Source organism: Mandrillus leucophaeus, unplaced genomic scaffold (genome assembly GCF_000951045.1).
Source record: "Mandrillus leucophaeus isolate KB7577 unplaced genomic scaffold, Mleu.le_1.0 Scaffold160, whole genome shotgun sequence".
NCBI classification, from domain to species: domain Eukaryota; kingdom Metazoa; phylum Chordata; class Mammalia; order Primates; family Cercopithecidae; genus Mandrillus; species Mandrillus leucophaeus.
The window spans coordinates 3,465,650-3,484,878 of record NW_012101588.1 but is presented as its reverse complement, the minus strand read 5'-3'; the positions used below and the strand labels follow the sequence as shown (position 1 = coordinate 3,484,878).

Below are 19,229 nucleotides of genomic sequence, written 5' to 3'. Positions count from 1 at the left end.
CACACCAACATGGCACAAGTATACATATGTAACAAACCTGCACGTTATGCACATGTACCCTAGAACCTAAAGTGTAATAATAATAATAAAAAAATTCTTTTGTATTCATTTTTATTGGTTTTTATATTGTTTAATTGCTAGTGTTGTTCTGTATTTCAAATTCTAAAGTTTAGTGTTAACTGCAAATACAAATAAATAAAAAATAAATATTCAATTACGGGTTAAATTGGATTTTGTTGGTTATTCTGAAAATATTCTAATTTTTAAACACAACTTGTCTAAAATCTTAATTTTTCCTTTAATTTCTAGAATTTATGAATTATGCTAAGTTAGATATGATAGAGGTAAGTTCAAAACTATATCTTTTTTTCACAAATATCAAAAGGTCTGAGAACAAAGCCACAAAGTTTGAATATATATAAGAACAAAGATATCTGAGTACATCGGCTTAGACTAGGTTTATTATTTTTGAACTGTATACTCTGGTAACTCCTGGTTTCTGAGAACTACTGCATTTCTTACCTTTTTTCTGCTTTATCAGCTCCTGGTGTGCCAGATTTCTCTCATTTGTTTCATTCTCTAAGGCCTTCTTATACTGCGCTGCTTCTCTGGAAAGAATGTTCAGGTTATCTTCAGCCTGTGTTCTCTCCAGCTCTAAATGATGAATTTTTTCCTGAAGAGTTTTTAAGGCTAAAATAAGAGCTGTTGAAAAAATATTTTGTTGATATTTTCAGTGAAAGTTTCTGAACACTTACAATCAAAGTAACATAAGAAAAATAAGCAGTATATTTTTGTTAGTGAGCCAGAAAAATGTACAAGTAATGCATATTCTTCAAAAAATGAAAAATAATGAATAACACTTTAAAGAAGGGCACATTTTCTCTAATATATCTTGTAAAAACAATATATCTATGATTGTATTTAGTGATTTCTAAGACTGAGAAAGGTAATAACCATGATTTTAATTTAATAAAATAAATATTTTCAAATGAAAGGACTTAAAGAAGACAATGTAGTCTAGGGAGCATAAGAGTCTGAATATGAATAAGGAACATTAAAATATAATTTCTACTAATTAACATGGCAATTTAGGTTTAAAGTTAAAGGTTTTTTTCTCAGTTCTTGATGTATTCCATTTTAGTCAAATCACACATATTTACTGTTTCTTTGTCCATGATACAGTATTAAGAAACAGGATAATTATAACCTAATGGCTTACCTAATGTCAGACCTGAAAGATAATAGTACACTATACCACTGTGACTTGTATTCAACTATATTAATATCTTCATGATTCAGATAAGTTGAGTTTTAACTGTCATATACTTTATATCAAATTAGAAAGATGCTTGCTAGAGATTACCATTTGATTTTTATAAATGAGATAAATAAATTATATTTATTCCTCTTTACATGGTATCTGTAGCTGGCACATTGATTTGCATTATTATTTCTTATAGTTTATTCCACAAAACTAGTTTATTTATTAACAGCAACCATTATTATAGAATATTTTAAAAGTAGGTGATAACAGAATCTTAGAAAGGAATCTGCACAGCTTAAAATATGCCTGGAGTAATACAATGTTTTCCTAATTCAACTTTAAGATCCTCCTACATTTCTATTTTAAACATTAAAATACTAGTATTTTGTAGTTACTCTGATATACTGGCTTCCTAAAATATTTTCAAGAATAATTTTGGATGTATGCAATTTCTGAATCTAATTCTTGAATAAGATGCAATTCCATTTAATTCGCTAACATTCTAATCATGTGGTTTAGAAGGATTCCAAATCTGACCTATTATTCTTCAAAGAGTATTTTCCTGTTTTCAAATGATGTTTTTATGATAACCCTGTGATATGTGTCCAGCTGGTTATATTAATCTTCATTTTATGGCTGTAGAAGCCAAAATAAAAAATGTCAAGTAATTTGTCTAAGTTCATGGAAACTTTTAGCAACAGAATCAAAATTAGGAGTTTTGTTAAGATTAAATATACAATCATATTGTATTCCACATAAATACGAAAGGTTTTTTATAGCAAGCTTTTTACCATTCTTCAAATTCTATATCAGCATTACCTTGGCTATTTGGGCTATGAAGTATCTTAGAAGAGGTAACCTCTAAGTTCGCAGGATGGCAATTCTGAGATGGTTCATTCTGGGTGAATGAGGGAACAAATACTCTTTCTGGAGGTTTATGATAGCTTCCCACTATACTATGCATTAACTCAGAATCCATTATCTGTAGAGAATAAAGGAATGATATAATATAGTATCATTCTTTCCTATTTTAAGGGTGAACGCATTATATAAAAATTCAGGTGAAACTTCAACATAACAACATAATCATATACTGTGGAGTTGTATCTTTAGGAACTTAATTATAAATTCAACTCTAATAAGCCTGGCAATAAAAGAAAGAAAAATTACTATTTCTTGTGTAAGTAGTATCGACAATTCTGCCTGATTTTCAATAATCATATACCCTGGAGTAAGCATGACATGAGTGCCGTGAATTTACTGGTTTCTCAGTAACTCACAAATCCCATATATCTATCATAGTCTGAGCATCGCTCTACAAGCAGTGTGACTCTAGGATTTAAAGAGAAAGTACATATTCTAAAAGACAACAGAGCTTTTAAAAACAAGCCAATAATATACACTGATTCTCTAATACTGATTGTTGAATTCTAATGTATGGCTTCCTAAAGGATTTTCAAGGGTAATTTTGGATATATGAAATATCAGAATCTAACCTTTGAATAAGACACATCTCTGCTTAGTGTATTAGCATTTTAGTCATCTAGATTAGAAAGTTTCCAAATCTGAAGAATCGAGACTACTTAGTTTTGTTAGTCTAGTTTTTATTTTGTTGCTGTTTTTGTTTTGGTAAGAGAGCCCTTTTAACCATTTTAGCAGGTAATTTTTGGTCTAAAATTTCCAAATCATTTTATTTTCCTTTCTGCAATTTAAATATTTTAGAAATGTATTCTATTTTTTAATAGATTCTAGTCAATGTTAATTAAATTAATTCATAATCACATAAGGTGATAACTGCTCACAAAAAAATAACTCACTGGCAGAATTTTAAGAAAGCTTGCTTCAAAATGTAAATCCAAGAATTACACTATAACATTAGCTTATTTTGATTTTTGAGAGTTGTACATTTTCCATGATTTCACTACCGCCTCAATTCACAAGACAAGAAAGGCAGGCACGTCCCAGGATTGTATTTTCTGGAAGAGCAGAAGGCACACTTCACTTCCTAGAATTTTCTACTTTAGCCATTGCCATGATTGGCTATCTCCTAGAATATTCTAATTGGTCTAAATTAGAGGCTGTAAAGCCTAAGGTTTGCTAAGATACTTGACGTTTTTTGTTCTTGCAAGGCAACCATATTTTGCTATTGTTATTAGTACCAGCTATCTCAGACACTGTCCCATGGGATACCGCATCTGTCTAAGTTGTTCCCTCAAAAAACAAGAGATCAACATTGGTCACAGCTGGCTCACTATAAAGTGGAGGTAAGGCCCTAAAGTACGTAAGTCCTGAAGATGGTTGTACGTCTTTAGAGAGCGGTAAGTGGTTAAAGCTATCCCAAAAACACTGGAGCTACTCAAGATATCTGACTCAGTTTTCAGCTCCAGGTGGGTTTCTCCAATGATAGAAAGAATGAAATTTTGCTATTCGTCACTACACACTGAAGTCCTTGGGATATCTCTGCTTCCTCTGACCTAAGTACAATATTATTTCACAAACTGGATATTGTACCAATTAAAAAACTGGTCCAAATTTGAGGTTTTTAATGTATATGAAATAATGACTAGTTAGAAGGTTGCCAGTAAGTTAAAAATTAAACTACAGTTTATTTAAATTAAATGTGTAGACACATATTAAAGTGGGCACAAGCAGAATAACCCACTGATAGGATAAAAACAAGATGAAGAAAAAGAAAACAGTAAAGAAACGAGAGGACAAGTGATGTTGTGACACAGAGCTCAGAGATTCTCATTGTAATGGGATCTCAGCTTAACCCTTATAATCTGGTCCTGTGTTGTAAACAAGTGCATAAGCCTACTAAAAGCTTATTTCTATAAAGCACTGAAGCATCCCAGGAGAAAAACTCACTCTGAAGGAAGGTGAAATAACTACAAAAGGCCTTACAAGGCTAAGGAGAGGAGGAGTGATTCTGAGTAGACTATGGTGGTGGTCATTTTAATTTATCTCTGACCTAGTGCCATGACTCAAATGTGGGTTCTAAAAAGAGAGAGAGTTTAAATAAAAACTGAGAAATGTTTCATCAATATCTCTATAAAATATCAAGGCATTAGCTTCCCTGCTTTGTGTAAGATGTTATACGACAATGGAGGGGGAGTCAGATGGCTAGCAGTTTTGGCCCCTTTCTGGTGCATCGGTTAGTAGTATTCAGCAAGAGAGAGAGAGAGCAAGAGAGACAGTGAACAAGAGTGAGAAAGCGAGAGAGCAAGAGAGAAACAGAGAGAGATCACAGATGGAAGGGACACATTCATGGGCGTGTATGAGAGTTTTTATTTCCCTAGAAATATTTTTCTAGGGAAAAATTTCTGAAAATACAGAGAAGTACTTAAATCCCAATCTCTAGAATTCTGGTATTTCTGATACCGGACTTAGCTAGCTGTTGGTAACTGAAAAGACCTCAGGAACTCTTATGGAACATTTTATTGGTGTCTGCAAGTAGGGGCAAAAGGCTATAAAATGTGAACCTCATTTGTATCAAGCCTGGGAAACTCAGGTTGTACCTGGAACCATTCTTTTTTTTTCTTAAAATTTTTATTTACTTTTTATTTATTCTAAAAACAAACAAAAAAACGGAATACATGTGCAGAATGTGCAGGTTTGTTACATAGGTATACATGTGCCATAGTAGTTTGCTGCACCTACTGACTCGCCCTCTAAGTTCCCTTCCTTTACCACCGACAGGCCCTGGTGTGTGTTGTGCCTCTCTCTGTATGTAGGTGTTCTCAATGTTCAACTCCCACTTACGAGTGAGAACATGCAGTGTTTGGTTTTCTGTTCTTATGTTAGGCTGCCGAGGATGATGGCTTCCAGTTTCATCCATGTCTCTGCAAAGGACATGAGCTCATTCCTTTTTATGGCTGCATAGTGTTCCATGGTATATATGTACCACATTTTCTTTATCTAGTCTATCATTGATGGGCATTTGGGTTGGTTTACCTGAAACCATTCTTGACAGCTTGTGAACAACCAGGGAAATTACTCCCTGTCTTTACGGTCTATAAAATAAAGATACTCTAATTGGCTGCCACTAAGATCCCATTGCATAAAAAAACTATCCCCCTAAAAAGAATGCTCTAGACACAAACACTTTACTGCAAAGCATTTTTTTACTTTTTATAGAGGAAAACACTTATTCCACAGGACTACTAGGGAGATGACATTCCTTTATTTCAAAAGTCTTCTATAGTATCTCTGACCATTCACCCAGAATGAACCATCTCAGGAAGCTGAGGCAGGAGAATCACTTGAACCTGGGAGGTAGAGGCTGCAGTGAGCTGAGATTGCACCACTGCACTCCAGCCTGGGTGACAGAGCGAAAGACTCTCTCTCAAAAAAATAAAATAAAATAAAATAAAATAAAATAAAATAAAATAAAATAAAAGTTTCAGAGCAGACTTCTTTGGTTCAAACTGAAGCACTGCTGTGTGACCTTGATCAAATGTTTAATTTCTCTGTGCCTCAAATTCCTCATTTGCAAAATAAAAATTAAAATGGTATCTTAACACAGGGGTTCCCAACCTCTGGTCTGCGGACTAGTATCCATTCTTGGCCTGTTAGGAACCAGGCTGCCCAGCAGGAAGTGAGTGAAGGTGAGCAAGCATTACCACCCAAGCTCCGCTTCCTGTCAGATCAGGGCAGCATTAGATTCTCATAGGAGCGCGAACCCTATTGTGAACTGTGCATATCAGGGATCTAGGCTACTCGCTCCTAATGAGAATCAAACTAATGTCTGATGATCTGGAATGATCTGGGGTGAAACTGTTTCATCACCAAACTATCCCCCTACCCCTGCCGCATCTGTGGAAAAATTGTCTTCCACAAAACCGGTCCCTCCTGCCTTAACATATAAGACTGCTTTAAGGATTAAATGAGACAATGTAAGTAAGGTACTCAGAAAGATGTCTGATACATAGTAAATGTTGATTCATGTTAGCAATGATTATCTTTAAGGGATAAAGAAGAAGAACAATTCAAAGATAATTCTCAGATGATCTAACCTGGCTACTGTGTAGATATTAATTTAATTAATTTACCAGGGACTAGTACTCAAAATATCTGAAGAACTATAAATCAGAAAGAAACACAAAACCCAATAGAAAAAATAAGTATAAGGGACACTTCAAAAAGAGGAAACATAAGTGGTTTATAAATACAGGAAAAGATGCTCAACCTCAGTAGTAGTCACGGAAATGCAACTTAAAACCACAAATTAGCATTTCATATCCAACAGTTAGGCAAAACGTAAAACTGACAATATAAAATTTCAGAAATGATGTAGAACTATGAGAACAGTAGTAAGTGTTGGCACATAAACTGGTACCAATTTTAAAACAATTTAGTATTATGAAATAAAATTGAATATATATTTCTTTACATATACATATATACATACAGATAGATATTACAATCTAGTGAATAAATCTTAGAGAAACTTTTACATATCATCACCAGGAAAGACATTATTAAGAATATTTGTAGCAGCACTATCTATAATAGCAAAAACTAGGAATAGCCGAAATGGATAAACAGATAAACTGTGGTATATTTACACAATGTCCTAACAAAGACAATGAATAATTTGTGGTAAAGATTTCAATAAGGATGAATCTTAGAAAACTGTTGGGTGAAAAATGCAAGTTACTGAAGAAGAGTATCATAAAATTTTTTGTTATTGTTGCTGCTGTTTTGTGTTTTTTAGAGATGGTGGTCTCACTATGTTGCCCAGGCTGGTCTTATTCACACATTTAGAGTTCTAATTTTAAACTCACATTTCTTAGATCTTTAACTGTAGGAATTCTTCGAAGTCAATGTTTAAAGCACCTTTCTTCAGAGAAAACTTCTATTTTTCTGCTAGGATCTGAGGCACCCCAAACCAAAAGCATCATTAAACTAAACCTTTAGATTAAGATTATTTTTGCAAGGCAAATTTCAACTTCAAACTCACATGAGCGTAGGATTGTGATGAGGAATTCTCAGGAAAGATTCTTTTTGTGTATTCCAATCAAAACCAAGGATGAGATAGGCAGTGTCATTCTAAAGAGCAGGCTATTTTCCTTAAATTATCCACAGAGGATGATTCACACTTTGGGGATCTCAGCTTTATGTTGCAGTGTCCAAACTTATAACTCACAATGCCTAGGCTCAGATTTCCTCTGTCCCATGCAAGCAGGACTATCTCCTTAAAGCCCAGGTTCTGGGCCATAAGGTATCAGAAGGCAATTTTAGAGGTAAAGAGGTTCTATGGCTCACTTATCTCCATGGAATTCGGCCTTCTCATTATTTACAGCCTTGTATTTTCACCTTACTTCGCTGCCAACTCAAGCAACTTAAAAAAAAAATTTTTAAGTATTTTATCCAGCATTTAAAAATGTGTTCTTTACCGGAAGTTTCTCTAAACATCTAGTCTGCCAAATTGCTTGAAATAAAATACTGCAATAGCTTTAGACATACTTTAGAGATACTAACTGCTTTAAACAAACCAGTTTTCGTTGCATACACAGAATGATACTTAGGCTTCAAAAAAGGAAAAGGAGTTTATATCTTTTCATTCCAGCTACAATTCTCAAACGTATTCCATACTGTAAAGTTTGTTCTTCTTCAATTATAGTAAAGTGAATATTATCTGGTTAGTTATTAACTAAATAGAGAGTTCACTAGCAGGATTCAGATAACAGAACAAATAGTAAACAATCTATAGGCTGAGAATAAGAAAAAGTATCAGAACTTAATTCACGTCTTAGGCACACTATATATTCAACATTAAAAATATGCAATGACTTTATAGGAATACTATAGTAACCATCAAATTCCAGAAATTTAGAAGCACTTTAAGTATTATTACACTTCAATGACATTCATGTATAATATATTTACAGTAGCAGCAAATCTTACATTTAATATACTGATCTTTTGACACTCGAATTGATCTACTTAATGTAATTTATAATTAACTTAAGAAAATCCCTCGACAGATATGAAAAAATCATTATTTTGTAACCATCACAATAAAGGCTGATTTAGGCAAGAAGCATCAATAACTGCTAAATCAAGGGGACACATTTTAATGAGGAGCAGGATAGTTGCATGGTCCTAAAGTGTATTTCCCATAGAATGCTTATAAAATGCAAGGAAAAACTAGTAACTGAATAGTAGAAAGACAAACAATACTCTGATAGGATGATTAAAATTAACATCACCTATGAGAGGTAGAAGGCCATCGTGTGCCTCTGGATATGAAACCCGGAAAAGGACACAACATCACTTATGCAGTACCCTGGCCAGAACGCATAACCTGAATCTCAACATGAGCAAATACCACATAAACAACAAATGAAAAACATTCTATTTTTCTTTTTTTTTAAAAAAAAGCCAGCAGAGAGGTGGCTGTTTTCTTAAAAAATGTCAATTTCATAAAAGACAACCACACTTCTGCATATGTATGCAGAAGAACTGAAAGCAGGGTCTCAAAGAGGTATTTGTATACCTATGTTCATAGCAGCACAATTCACAATAACCAAAAGGCAGAAGCAAACCAAATGCCCATTGATAGGTAAACAAAATGTGATATATACAAGCAATGGAATATTAATCAGCCTTAAAAAGGAAGGAAACTCTGACAGAGGCTTCAATTTTGATGAACCTTGAAGATATGATGCTAAGTGAAATAAACCAATCACAGAAAAGACAAACATAAGATGTTTGTCTTATATAAGTTTGCAATATATGTGTTTCCACTTACATGAAGTATCTAAAGTAGATGAACTTACAGAAACAGAAGGTAGAATGGTGGTTGCTGGGGAGCAGTGAAATGAGTTATAGAGTTTCAGTTTTGCCAGATGAAAAACTTTTAGAGATTGGTTGCATAACAATGCGTGCTAGGGGAGACAAATATGATAAAAACAATCTTCGATTCAATGGGCTTGGTTCCATAACAAAAGCATATGCAGAAAGCCATGGGAACACAAAGGAGAGGTTAACACTCTCTGACTGATGGAGAGATAACTAACGCCAGAAATAATCTGAAATTATGAAGAGTTTTGAAAGAGAAGTTTAGGTTAATATGGCAGAGTGAACATATATACTTACTTTTGCTTCCACTTGGAAACTCACTAAAATAATATTTAAAAAAAAGAAAGATACAAACCTGCGAAGAGAAGGATCAGTAGAGGTGACAACAAAACTTTGGAAAATGGAAAACAGATGTATGAGTAGTAACAGGCTTAGCTAATGCAAAAAGGCAGACTCCAAATCCAAGTAAGAAATGTGACTTTTTAAATTTTACCCAGCAGGATCCTGGAATGGCTCAGGAATTAGCCACACCTCTGTAAGCAGTAGGTAAGATAGAGCTGGAAACTAGAGAACAGGTTGAAAGTTTAATGTAGAAGTAAATTATATGCCCAAATACCCTCTGCCTTTCCATGCAGCCATGAGTATTCTACCTTCATCTGGGAAGATCAGAATTTTGTTTTGTTTCTTTCTGAAGAGGAAATTATAGAATATCTCTGGACTGGGGGGCACTCAGAACAACTGAGGGAGGGGCATGAGACTGGAAGCTGGAAGACTAATCAGTTCCCAGAATGTCGGCAGTCTATATTATTATATCCAAGTGAAGAACTGAGGATCCATTTTCTAGGAAATACGAATAGCTTAAGTTAATAAAGACACTAAAGACAATAAAATGAATTGATTGGATAGATTTGGAGTTTCCAATTAGTTTTTTTGGTTTTTTGTTTTGAGAAGGAGTCTCTCTCTGTTGTCCAGGCTGGAGTGCAGTGGTGCGATATCGGCTCACTGCAATCTCTACCTCGCAGGTTCAAGCGATTCTCCTGCCTCAGCCTCCTGAGTAGCTGGGATTACAGGCGCCCACCACCACGCCCGGCTAATTTTTTGTATTTTTAGTAGAGGCGGAGTTTCACCATGTTGGGCAGGCTGGTCTCAAACTCCTGACCTCAGGTGATCCACCTGCCTTGGCCTCCCAAAGTGCTGGGATTATAGGCACGAGCCACTGTACCCGGCCTTCAATTAGTTTTTCAGTGCTCCCATCTTACATATAAGCTATCTAACCAAGGCTTACCAAACATTAGGAAAGACAGAGACCAAAGCAAACAAACAATAAGAGGTTTAGCAGGAACACAAAAACTGGCAATATACCATTAGTGAAGATAGAGTGTATAATCATTGAGGACGATGATAGATCCCAGTGAATTTGTTTGGAGTACAGTGAATAAATGTTGGCAGTAAAAAACAGGCTAAAAACGTATAAGGGTCAAGCCACAAAGGATTTTGTATATCACATCAAGGAGTTTGTAATTTATTTGATTAGACCATAGAGAGGTAATTAAGGACATAAAAGGGAATAACATGACCAGGTTTACATTTTGACAAGTTCATTCAGCTGGCCTTAAGGTGAACAGACAAAAGAAGGAAGAAATTATAGGCAGATGGACAAATTAAGAGGTTACTAAAGTAATTCAAACAAGAAAAATATAGGTCTAAAATAGGACTGGAGTAGATGAGATAAATATGAAAGATGCTGAGAAGATATAATCAAAAGGACTTAAGAATATGCTACAAATATGCATTTAGGTTGGATCTAGAGATAGAGATTTGGTTATCAATTAGATCACCCAAGGACAGTATAAAGAACAGCAATTTTCAGTGTGTGCATGTGTGCATGACAAAAGAGGTAGCTGAGACTCACTGCCTTTGCCCATTAGGGAACCACTGTGGGTCCTCCTCAGATGTGTTGAGACAAAATTTTATAAAAGGTTAAGAATCACAGATTTGGCTGGGCGCAGTGGCTCACGCCTGTAATCCCAGCACTTTGGGAGGCCGAGGCGGGCAGATCACAAGGTCAGGAAATCAAGACCATCCTGGCCAACATGGTGAAACCTCATCTCTACTAAAAATTTTTAAAAAATTAGCCCAGTGTGGTGGCATACGCCTGTAATCCCAGCTACTCAGGAGGCTGAGGCAGGAGAGAATCACTTGAATCTGGGAGGTGGAGGTTGCAGTGAGCCGAGACTGTGCCATTGCACTCCAGCCTGGGTGACAGAGGAGACTTGGTCTCCAAAAAACAAAACCAAACAAACAAAAAAAGATTAAGAATCACAGATTTGGGAGACAAGTGAAGGAAAAAAAAAAAAAAACTCTCAAAGGAGATTACAAAAAAAAAAGCAATAAGAGAAGTGGGGAAAAGCAGGAGAAAGTGATAACAAAGGAGTGAAAGTGAGAACAAGTACTTACTATTTATGTCTAATACACTATGCCTCCCTGAAATAAAAAGAACACAGGACATGGCTTCTGCTATCTGACTGAGTTTGCAATTACACTGTTGAAAAAAGACTGACATAAGACAATGAGAGGGAGAAAAAAGAAAAAGGGAGGGGGGTGAGTCAACAGTGTATCAAGTAAAATTGGTTTATTTCATAACTACTAATAAATTTTTACTGAGCAGCCTCCAAACTCATTAAATAGTCTGAATATAAGAAATACATTATTACATGAGTAGAACAGCCAGTTTTTGGGTTTTTTTGTTTTGTTTTTTTTTGAGATGGAGTCTCGCTCTTTTGCCAGGCTGGAGTGCAGTGGCGCGATCTCGGCTCACTGCAAGCTCCGCCTCCGGAGTTCACGCCATTCTCCTGCCTCAGCCTCCGGAGTAGCTAGGACTACAGGCACTCGCCACCACGCCTGGCTAATTTTTTGTATTTTTAGTAGAGATGGCGTTTCACCATGTTGGCCAGGATGGTCTCGATCTCTTGACCTCGTGATTCGCCCACCTCAGCCTCCCAAAGTGCTGGGATTACAGGCGTGAGGCACCGTGCGCGGCCAATAGCCAGTTTTTTAAGAGTACAAAGTAATGCCAATCTTTTACAAATATTTTATAAATTATAATATAGCATCTAATTGTTCATGTGCAGTTAATTCAACTCAATACATGCAATAAGAGCTATCTAATTTTCAAGTAAACTCATCAAGTGCTGAATTTAAAATAACCAGGCTTATGAATATTCTATCTAATAATTAGATTTCTCCTTATTGAACGTGTATCCATTTAGTTTAGAACATATAATGTCTAAGGTCACTTAAATGATTAGACTCCCCATCATCTTTACCAAGATCTCGTTTATCTTGACTATTCAGTTCAAGAGAAAATGTTCCTAATTTAATACAAAGTAAATGAGGAACAATATAAAACTGTATAATTATAGCCTATTTTTAAAGGACAAAGATAGATACAAAAAACAGATTTAAGTTATTAAATGTTAATAGATGGACAACAGATTTTCATGTTCTTACTTCCACCTTCTAAAACATTCTCCACAATGAACACATATTACTTTTATAATGAGAAACAAAAATTTAATAAAATATTTTCTCAATTAGATTTCCAAAGAGGTAGAAAGCAGCTGGAGATTTAGAGTATCAATTATTTATATGAATATCTGTTGGAAGCACTTACATGTTTTCATTTGTAAGGGTTTCATGTCTCTTATCTCAACATAAACTCAGAAAAGGCAATTATGTTTATTTTTTCTGTAAGTCTCCACAATCCAAATTCCTACACTCTGCAAAGGGGCATTGTATCTTCAGGGCCTAATCCAAAAAATATTTGTAAAAATAAATCCTCTGAAACTAATTTGTTAGGTCAACAACTTTTTCCTACCTCCCTATGCTAATGTTTATTATGGTTGAACCCAGCAAATCAGTAAATACTGTCCTAACTTAAAACACACACACACACACACACACACACACACACACACATTGTGCTTTGATATGTACTTTTACATACAGGTTTTAATTTAATGTCATTTTATTTAAGTAAACCATAATTCTTAGGATTTGAAAATATTACTGGTAATATTTCTTCGAAAAGTTCTAAGTTAAAAAATAAGTGATTTTGAAAGGGTTTCAACATTCTTATAATGTTTATTGTATTTATAAGGATAAAAGTATACTATAGTTATTTTCGTTGAACTTTAACCATTTCTATCCACCTGTCTATCAATCAATCAATCAATCAACACAGGTTCTCACCGTGTTGCCTAGACTAGCTTCAAACTCCTGGGTTCATGCAATCCTCCCACCTCAGCCTTCCGAGTAGCAGGTGTGTGCCACCACACCCTTTTCTCTTTAGAACAGTTGATGGCAAACTTAGTAAACACAGAGTTCGGAAACTGGGTAATGGGCACTCAGATTAGTTGCTACAAATCCACTTTCTAGGCCTTTACATTTTTTTTCCCCACAGGTTGGGCAGACTTCATAGTCAGAATTAATTGCGGGACTTCACTGATTAGTCAGGCTGCCCAAGGGGGAATGAGCTATTGGACAATGATAAATATCTAAAGCTTGCCAAGTTCAGTACCAAAATTTATTTCGACTAGTTTTAAAAGAAAGATTTCTAAAGTGTTTAAACTGCTTTCCTTCCTTTTAGACAGAGTATATTCAACACAATTTAACCTTTAGGATGACTTAAGGATAGCATCATAGCATTTTAATTATGCACAATGATACTTAGGGACCCAGTGTGATATTGTATTGTTTACCCCTTCACTGGAAAGTTCTAGACCATCCTAGACTCTGTTTTCTGTTTTTTCATCTCTTGCTACCTCTTCCCTTGCTGTCTACCTACTTGTTTCTAGCAGAAGACTCCTTTCTAATTGGTTTCCCAACCTATAGCAAATAAACAACAAAGCAATCAAGTTTCATTCATTAAACATTCAGAGATGAAAAATACAGTCCCAGGCAGTCCCTGAAACATTCACAACTTAATTATGCTACATAGGATGCTATGGGAATCCGGAGGAGAAGCATCTGACCCAGAGTCTGGGGATTTCAATGGTGACTTCCTGGAGGAGCTAGTTCTTAAACTGAGACATGAAGGATGAATGAATAGCATTTCACAAGCAAAAGAAAGTGAGAGAATGGGTAGAAGAAAAGATCAAGTGCACAGACAGAAGAAATAGCATGGTAAATATAAAAATAATGATATCTCACATTTATTAAAAACTTCTGTGAATTAACTTACTAAATCCACATACCAATGCTATGAAGCACAATTATTCCTATTTTACAGATGAGGAAACTGTGGCACAGAAAAAACTGTTTCATCCAAGGTCCATACCTAGTTAAGTGGCAAAGTCAAGATTTGGCAGTCTGGCTCTAAAGCTCACACTCTAAATCATCATACTATATAGCTTATCTATGCAAAATTATGAAAGCAAGAGAGAATCCAGTGTTTTGAGCAATCTATTATGAGTGATTTACTAAAGCTGGAAGGCTGTATAGTGCCTAAATATTGCAGAAGATGAGGCAGAAACCAGACCTGAGGAGCCTTGTATGCCAGGTACAGCTGTTTAGATTTTATCCTGTAGGTAGTAAAAGCCATCCAGCAGAGGAGTAGCAAGACCACACTGCCTTTGATAAAGTTTTTTATGAAGAATGGATAGAAACAACCAAAGGCTCAAAGTACAGGTAGGAGACTATTCCAGAGCTCTACGTGAGATGATAAAGACCTGAATCAAAGCAATAGAAGTGGTTCCTTTTTTATTTTTATTTTTTTGAGACGGAGTCTCACTCTGTTACCTGGGCTGGGCTGGAGTGCAACGGCATGATCTCGGTTCACTGCAACGTCCGCCTTCTGGGTTCAAGTGATTCTCCTGACTCAGCCTCCCGAGTAGCTGGGATTACAGGTGCACGCCACCACGCCTGGCTAATTTTTGTATTTTTTTAGTAAAGACAGGGTTTCGCCATGTTGGCCAGGCTGGTCTCGAACTCCTGTCACCAGGTGATCCACCCACCTTCGCATCCCAAAGTACTGAGATTACAGGCATGAGCCTGGCCATAGAAGTGGTTCTATTTAGGTATTTCCTGCTACTAATCCTATGGAAAGGAAGAGAAAAACTAGAGAAAATCAGGATGTCAAATTCGTAGAACTTATGACCAGACAAGGAAAACTTGTGATAGGGAAAAATGAAATAAAGTTGTAACCAAGGTAGAAAACAGATTTTGAAAGCAGTGGAGGTGGTATAAAAGATTTATTTTAAACATAATTGAGGGGCTTGTGAAATAACATTTTTTAAAAAAACAGCTAAAATTTATATTGAGCTTGCTACATGTGAGGCACTGGTCAAAGAAGTTTACATGCATTGATCCACTGAATCATGAAGGCAACACTATGACATATTAACTTCTTTTTACATGAGGCATCTGAGAAGTTAAGTAACTTGCCCAGGGTCATGCAGCTATTAAGGGGCTGAGCTGGGATCTGAACCCAGGTATCCTGATTTGGAGTGTATTGTCTTTAATAGAGACATGCCAATTTTATAGATGAGTTTGACATTCAAGAATTGTTTAAAGTAAGGATTTGGCCCCAGCTAGCTCAGCCGGTAGGTAATAATAATAATAAAAACAAAGATAAGGGTTTGGAAGTCATCAATATACATAGATGGCAGTTGAAGCCATGAGTATTGAGTTAGATATAGAGTATGCAGTTTAAGTGTGGTCCTTCAATCACTTAGGTAAGAATACCCTGAGGATTTTTATTTTTAATAAACATGCAGATTCCTGGGACTCACCAAAGTCCATGGAAACAAAAACTCTAGGGATAAGACCCATAAATATATCGTTTTGATAACTACCCAACTGATCCTTATATAAAGTTCGAAGATCATTAAAGGAATGAGCAAAGAAATGTGTAACAATGACATTGAGTTTACTAGAAGTGTGTCTACAATAAGAGTAAGCAAATTCTGAAGACGGATGTTAGTAGGGGCCTGGGCAAGTGTCTGATGAGTCTTTTTTTTTTTTTTTTTTTTTTTTTTTGAGACAAAATCTCACCCTGTTGCCCAGGCTGGAGTGCAATGGCACAATCTTGGCTCACTGCAACCTATGCCTCCCAGGTTGGGTTCAAACGATTCTCCTGCCTCAGCCTCCCAAGTAGCTGAGATTACAGGCGCACATGACCATGCCTGGCTAATTTTTTGTATCTTTAGTAGAGATGGGGCTTCACTATTTTGGCCAGGCTGGTCTTGAACCCCTGACCTCGTAATCCTCCCACCTTGGCCTCCCAAAGTACTGGGATTACAGCCATGAGCCACAGAGCCTGGCCCTCTGATGAGTCTTTGATCAAATCTAAGCCACAATAAATTATAAGATGTATTATTCTTTCATGCACCACCACCACCAAAACAACAACGTACCCCAAACAAGAGGCCTCCCATGTAAAGCTAGAACAACAAAAGGGGTACAAATGCAATATAAACAAATGAAAAATAAACCCAGCATTCAGAATGAGACAGCAAGGAAACCTGAAAGTCTCTATCTGTACACGAGATTGAAGCAATTTTATCTAAAAGCCAGTACTCACCTAGCTTTGCAGTCTGAATTCATATTACCAGTAGGGTCAAAAACAAAACACAGCAAAACCAACAAAGACAAAACAAAACAAAACAAATCTTTCAGGCAGAGAATTTAACTTAAAGTGGTCTCAGATTGGTAGTAGTGCAAATAACTGGCAGAGTGAAATGCAAATCCTTTCTGAAGTAATCTGACTTCGATTGAGGCTAATAATGATTACAAGACATTTCCTTATCTTAGAGATTTTTTAATTTCTAAAATTTCTAAAAATATGTGTCTTAAAGCCACTGAAATACAGTAGATGGAAAGCATACCAAGCTATATTCTGAATGCTCAGAATCTTTGACGGTGGGGTTATTTTTGGGTTCTCAGATGTACTTTATAATTTCATATAGGTGTTGATTTGTTTTTAAAATAACTATAAAACAAAGACACTATTAACAATTATAAAATTGTTTCCCTTTCCATCACATTTAACCATATTTATAATTCCTCTAAATATAAAAAGTCTCATCCATTTTAAAACAAGAACCCCAAAGAGTGAGATCAGACCACTAATACCTGTACCCTGGAGTCTATGTAAATGCTCCCACACTCTGGGATTTTGATAATGAAACTGCAAAATGCACCACAGGCCCTGGTAACTGTCCAGACATAACAAGACAAACAGCAAACTTTGTTCCTGCCAAGGATGATGATTTACAGTCCTACTCTGACATTTGGTATTCCCTCTTTTGCTCACAGGCCACAAACACTAACTATTTTCATTATATCCAGAGTATCCTGGCTCTTTTTAAGAAAAATTAATCCCTTCTCAACAATGCCACAGTGAAAAAAAATTCTTTTAGAACTTCTGTAATTTTCCAGAAAAGCAGTCTTTTCCTAATTCAAACATACATTTCCCATCTATTCCAAGAGTAGTACAAACACTGCACAAATTACACACCGTAGTTGCTCTGGGGTCTTTTAAAACTGCAAATGTCATTGTACAGCAAGCACATCATCCAAATGAGTTGCTAGATGACTAAAAGTGCTTTAGAGTGAAAATAAACACCAACTGATCACTGTGGGGAGTATCATAATCCAAAAGTGTGACTTACAAATAAACCAGTTATACAACCAACCACTGCTAACTTCCCTGTTTTTAGTGGGTGAAGGTCCTCAGAGTCCTTCTCACAACATAGTCCTGTCTAGAGCAATTGATATAAAAATTCTAATCTGACACTCATCCTTGCCACACCCCACTAGAGCACCTCTTTCACTCAGGAAAACTATTCTACCCCCAGAGCAAATGTTTGCCTATGAGTGAGTGACTGAGTGAGAGTGTGTGTATGTGTGTGTCTGTCTGTCTGTGTAAGTATAGGAATTTTCTAAGACTGTAGAAAGTGAAGTAACAGTTTCCACATCCGCATCTATAATTGAAAATTCACTTTCCCATAGAAACAAGGGAATAATGGTTTCATAGTGACACTACATTTCTAACCATTTTATAACAATATTGTTTCTATGTGGAACTGTGTAAAATCCACTGAATATGAATGTCAACCTACTTAGTAATTCTTCAGATGATATCTGTTAGTATAATTTGTGTGCTATAAATATTTAAAACACTTTAAGAGTAGCCCATAATCCCATTATACAGAACCCCCATTAACACATTTTTTAATATCCAGAGGTAACAAAACTTAAACAGTACAGAAAGTCACAAAATGAAAACTCAAAATTTTTCTAATCCCAGACTGCTGATTTCCAACTACACCCACTACTTTCCCCTCCCTGGAGATAATCACCATCAACGGTTCTTGAGAACAGAAAGAAAACAATTATTTATAGACCTAAGCACTTTTCTTTTGGAAAAGAATATCATACGCATCAATTGGCGGGCAATGCAGAAAAAGGTTCATCAGATTCTAGAATATGGCAATCTTGTTAATGTCTAGAAATGCTACCTTCATATGAATTTTTGTTTGAATAATGCATTTTCATGTTTTCATATACCTGTAACCTAGATTATTTGATAATGAAGTATAGCATAGTGGTTAAGAGGTAGGCTCTGCAGCAAAACTCCTTGGGGATAAATCCTGTGTGATCTGCAGAAGGTTTCTTAAATGTTCCTCCTATCTATAAAATGGGAATAATATGACTACCTATTTAAGATAATTATACGTAATGAATCAACATGAAGTACTAGAATAGAGCTTAGTGTGCAGTAAGCACTCAATAAATGCTGGCTATTACTGATATCCAGAAATCTTTATATGTTGGATATTTCATCCAAATTTTTGTCAGTAAAATCACTGATGTGCATAATGATACTGAGAAACGACAAAATCAAAAAATCTCTTTTGAACTATCAAAACCTACATTATATCCAGTGTTTCTTAACATCATACTATAATCCTAATGTCTCCAATAGGCAATCTATAAACAGTATATGACTTTTCAAGTGAAAAGTCAGTATATCACTTTTCAAGTGAAATGCTTGATTCCCCACATAACCTACTTATAACTTTATACTGCTCCTGCACAAATCTAATTTTTACACTTAATGCCTTCTGTAGGCCCAGCCCTTCTTTTTTTTTTTTTT

General features: G+C 35.6%; 1 protein-coding gene across 3 annotated transcripts in view; it reads right to left on the bottom strand.

The window, feature by feature from the left end:
• The window catches only part of CEP57L1 (centrosomal protein 57kDa-like 1), a 61,905-nt gene that overhangs the window by 16,367 nt on the left and 26,309 nt on the right, over window positions 1-19,229 (bottom strand). For 2 of the 3 annotated variants that reach the window (XM_011975947.1, XM_011975946.1), the window contains exons 2-3: window positions 2,084-2,246; window positions 523-702 (exon numbers count right to left, since the gene is read on the bottom strand). In XM_011975947.1, coding sequence (XP_011831337.1) covers window positions 523-702; window positions 2,084-2,243 — 340 coding nt within the window. In that variant the 5' untranslated portion in view covers window positions 2,244-2,246. Of the gene's footprint in view, window positions 1-522; window positions 703-2,083; window positions 2,247-9,720; window positions 9,915-19,229 lie in introns of those variants that run through there. The other variant, XM_011975945.1, reaches the window with a different exon arrangement.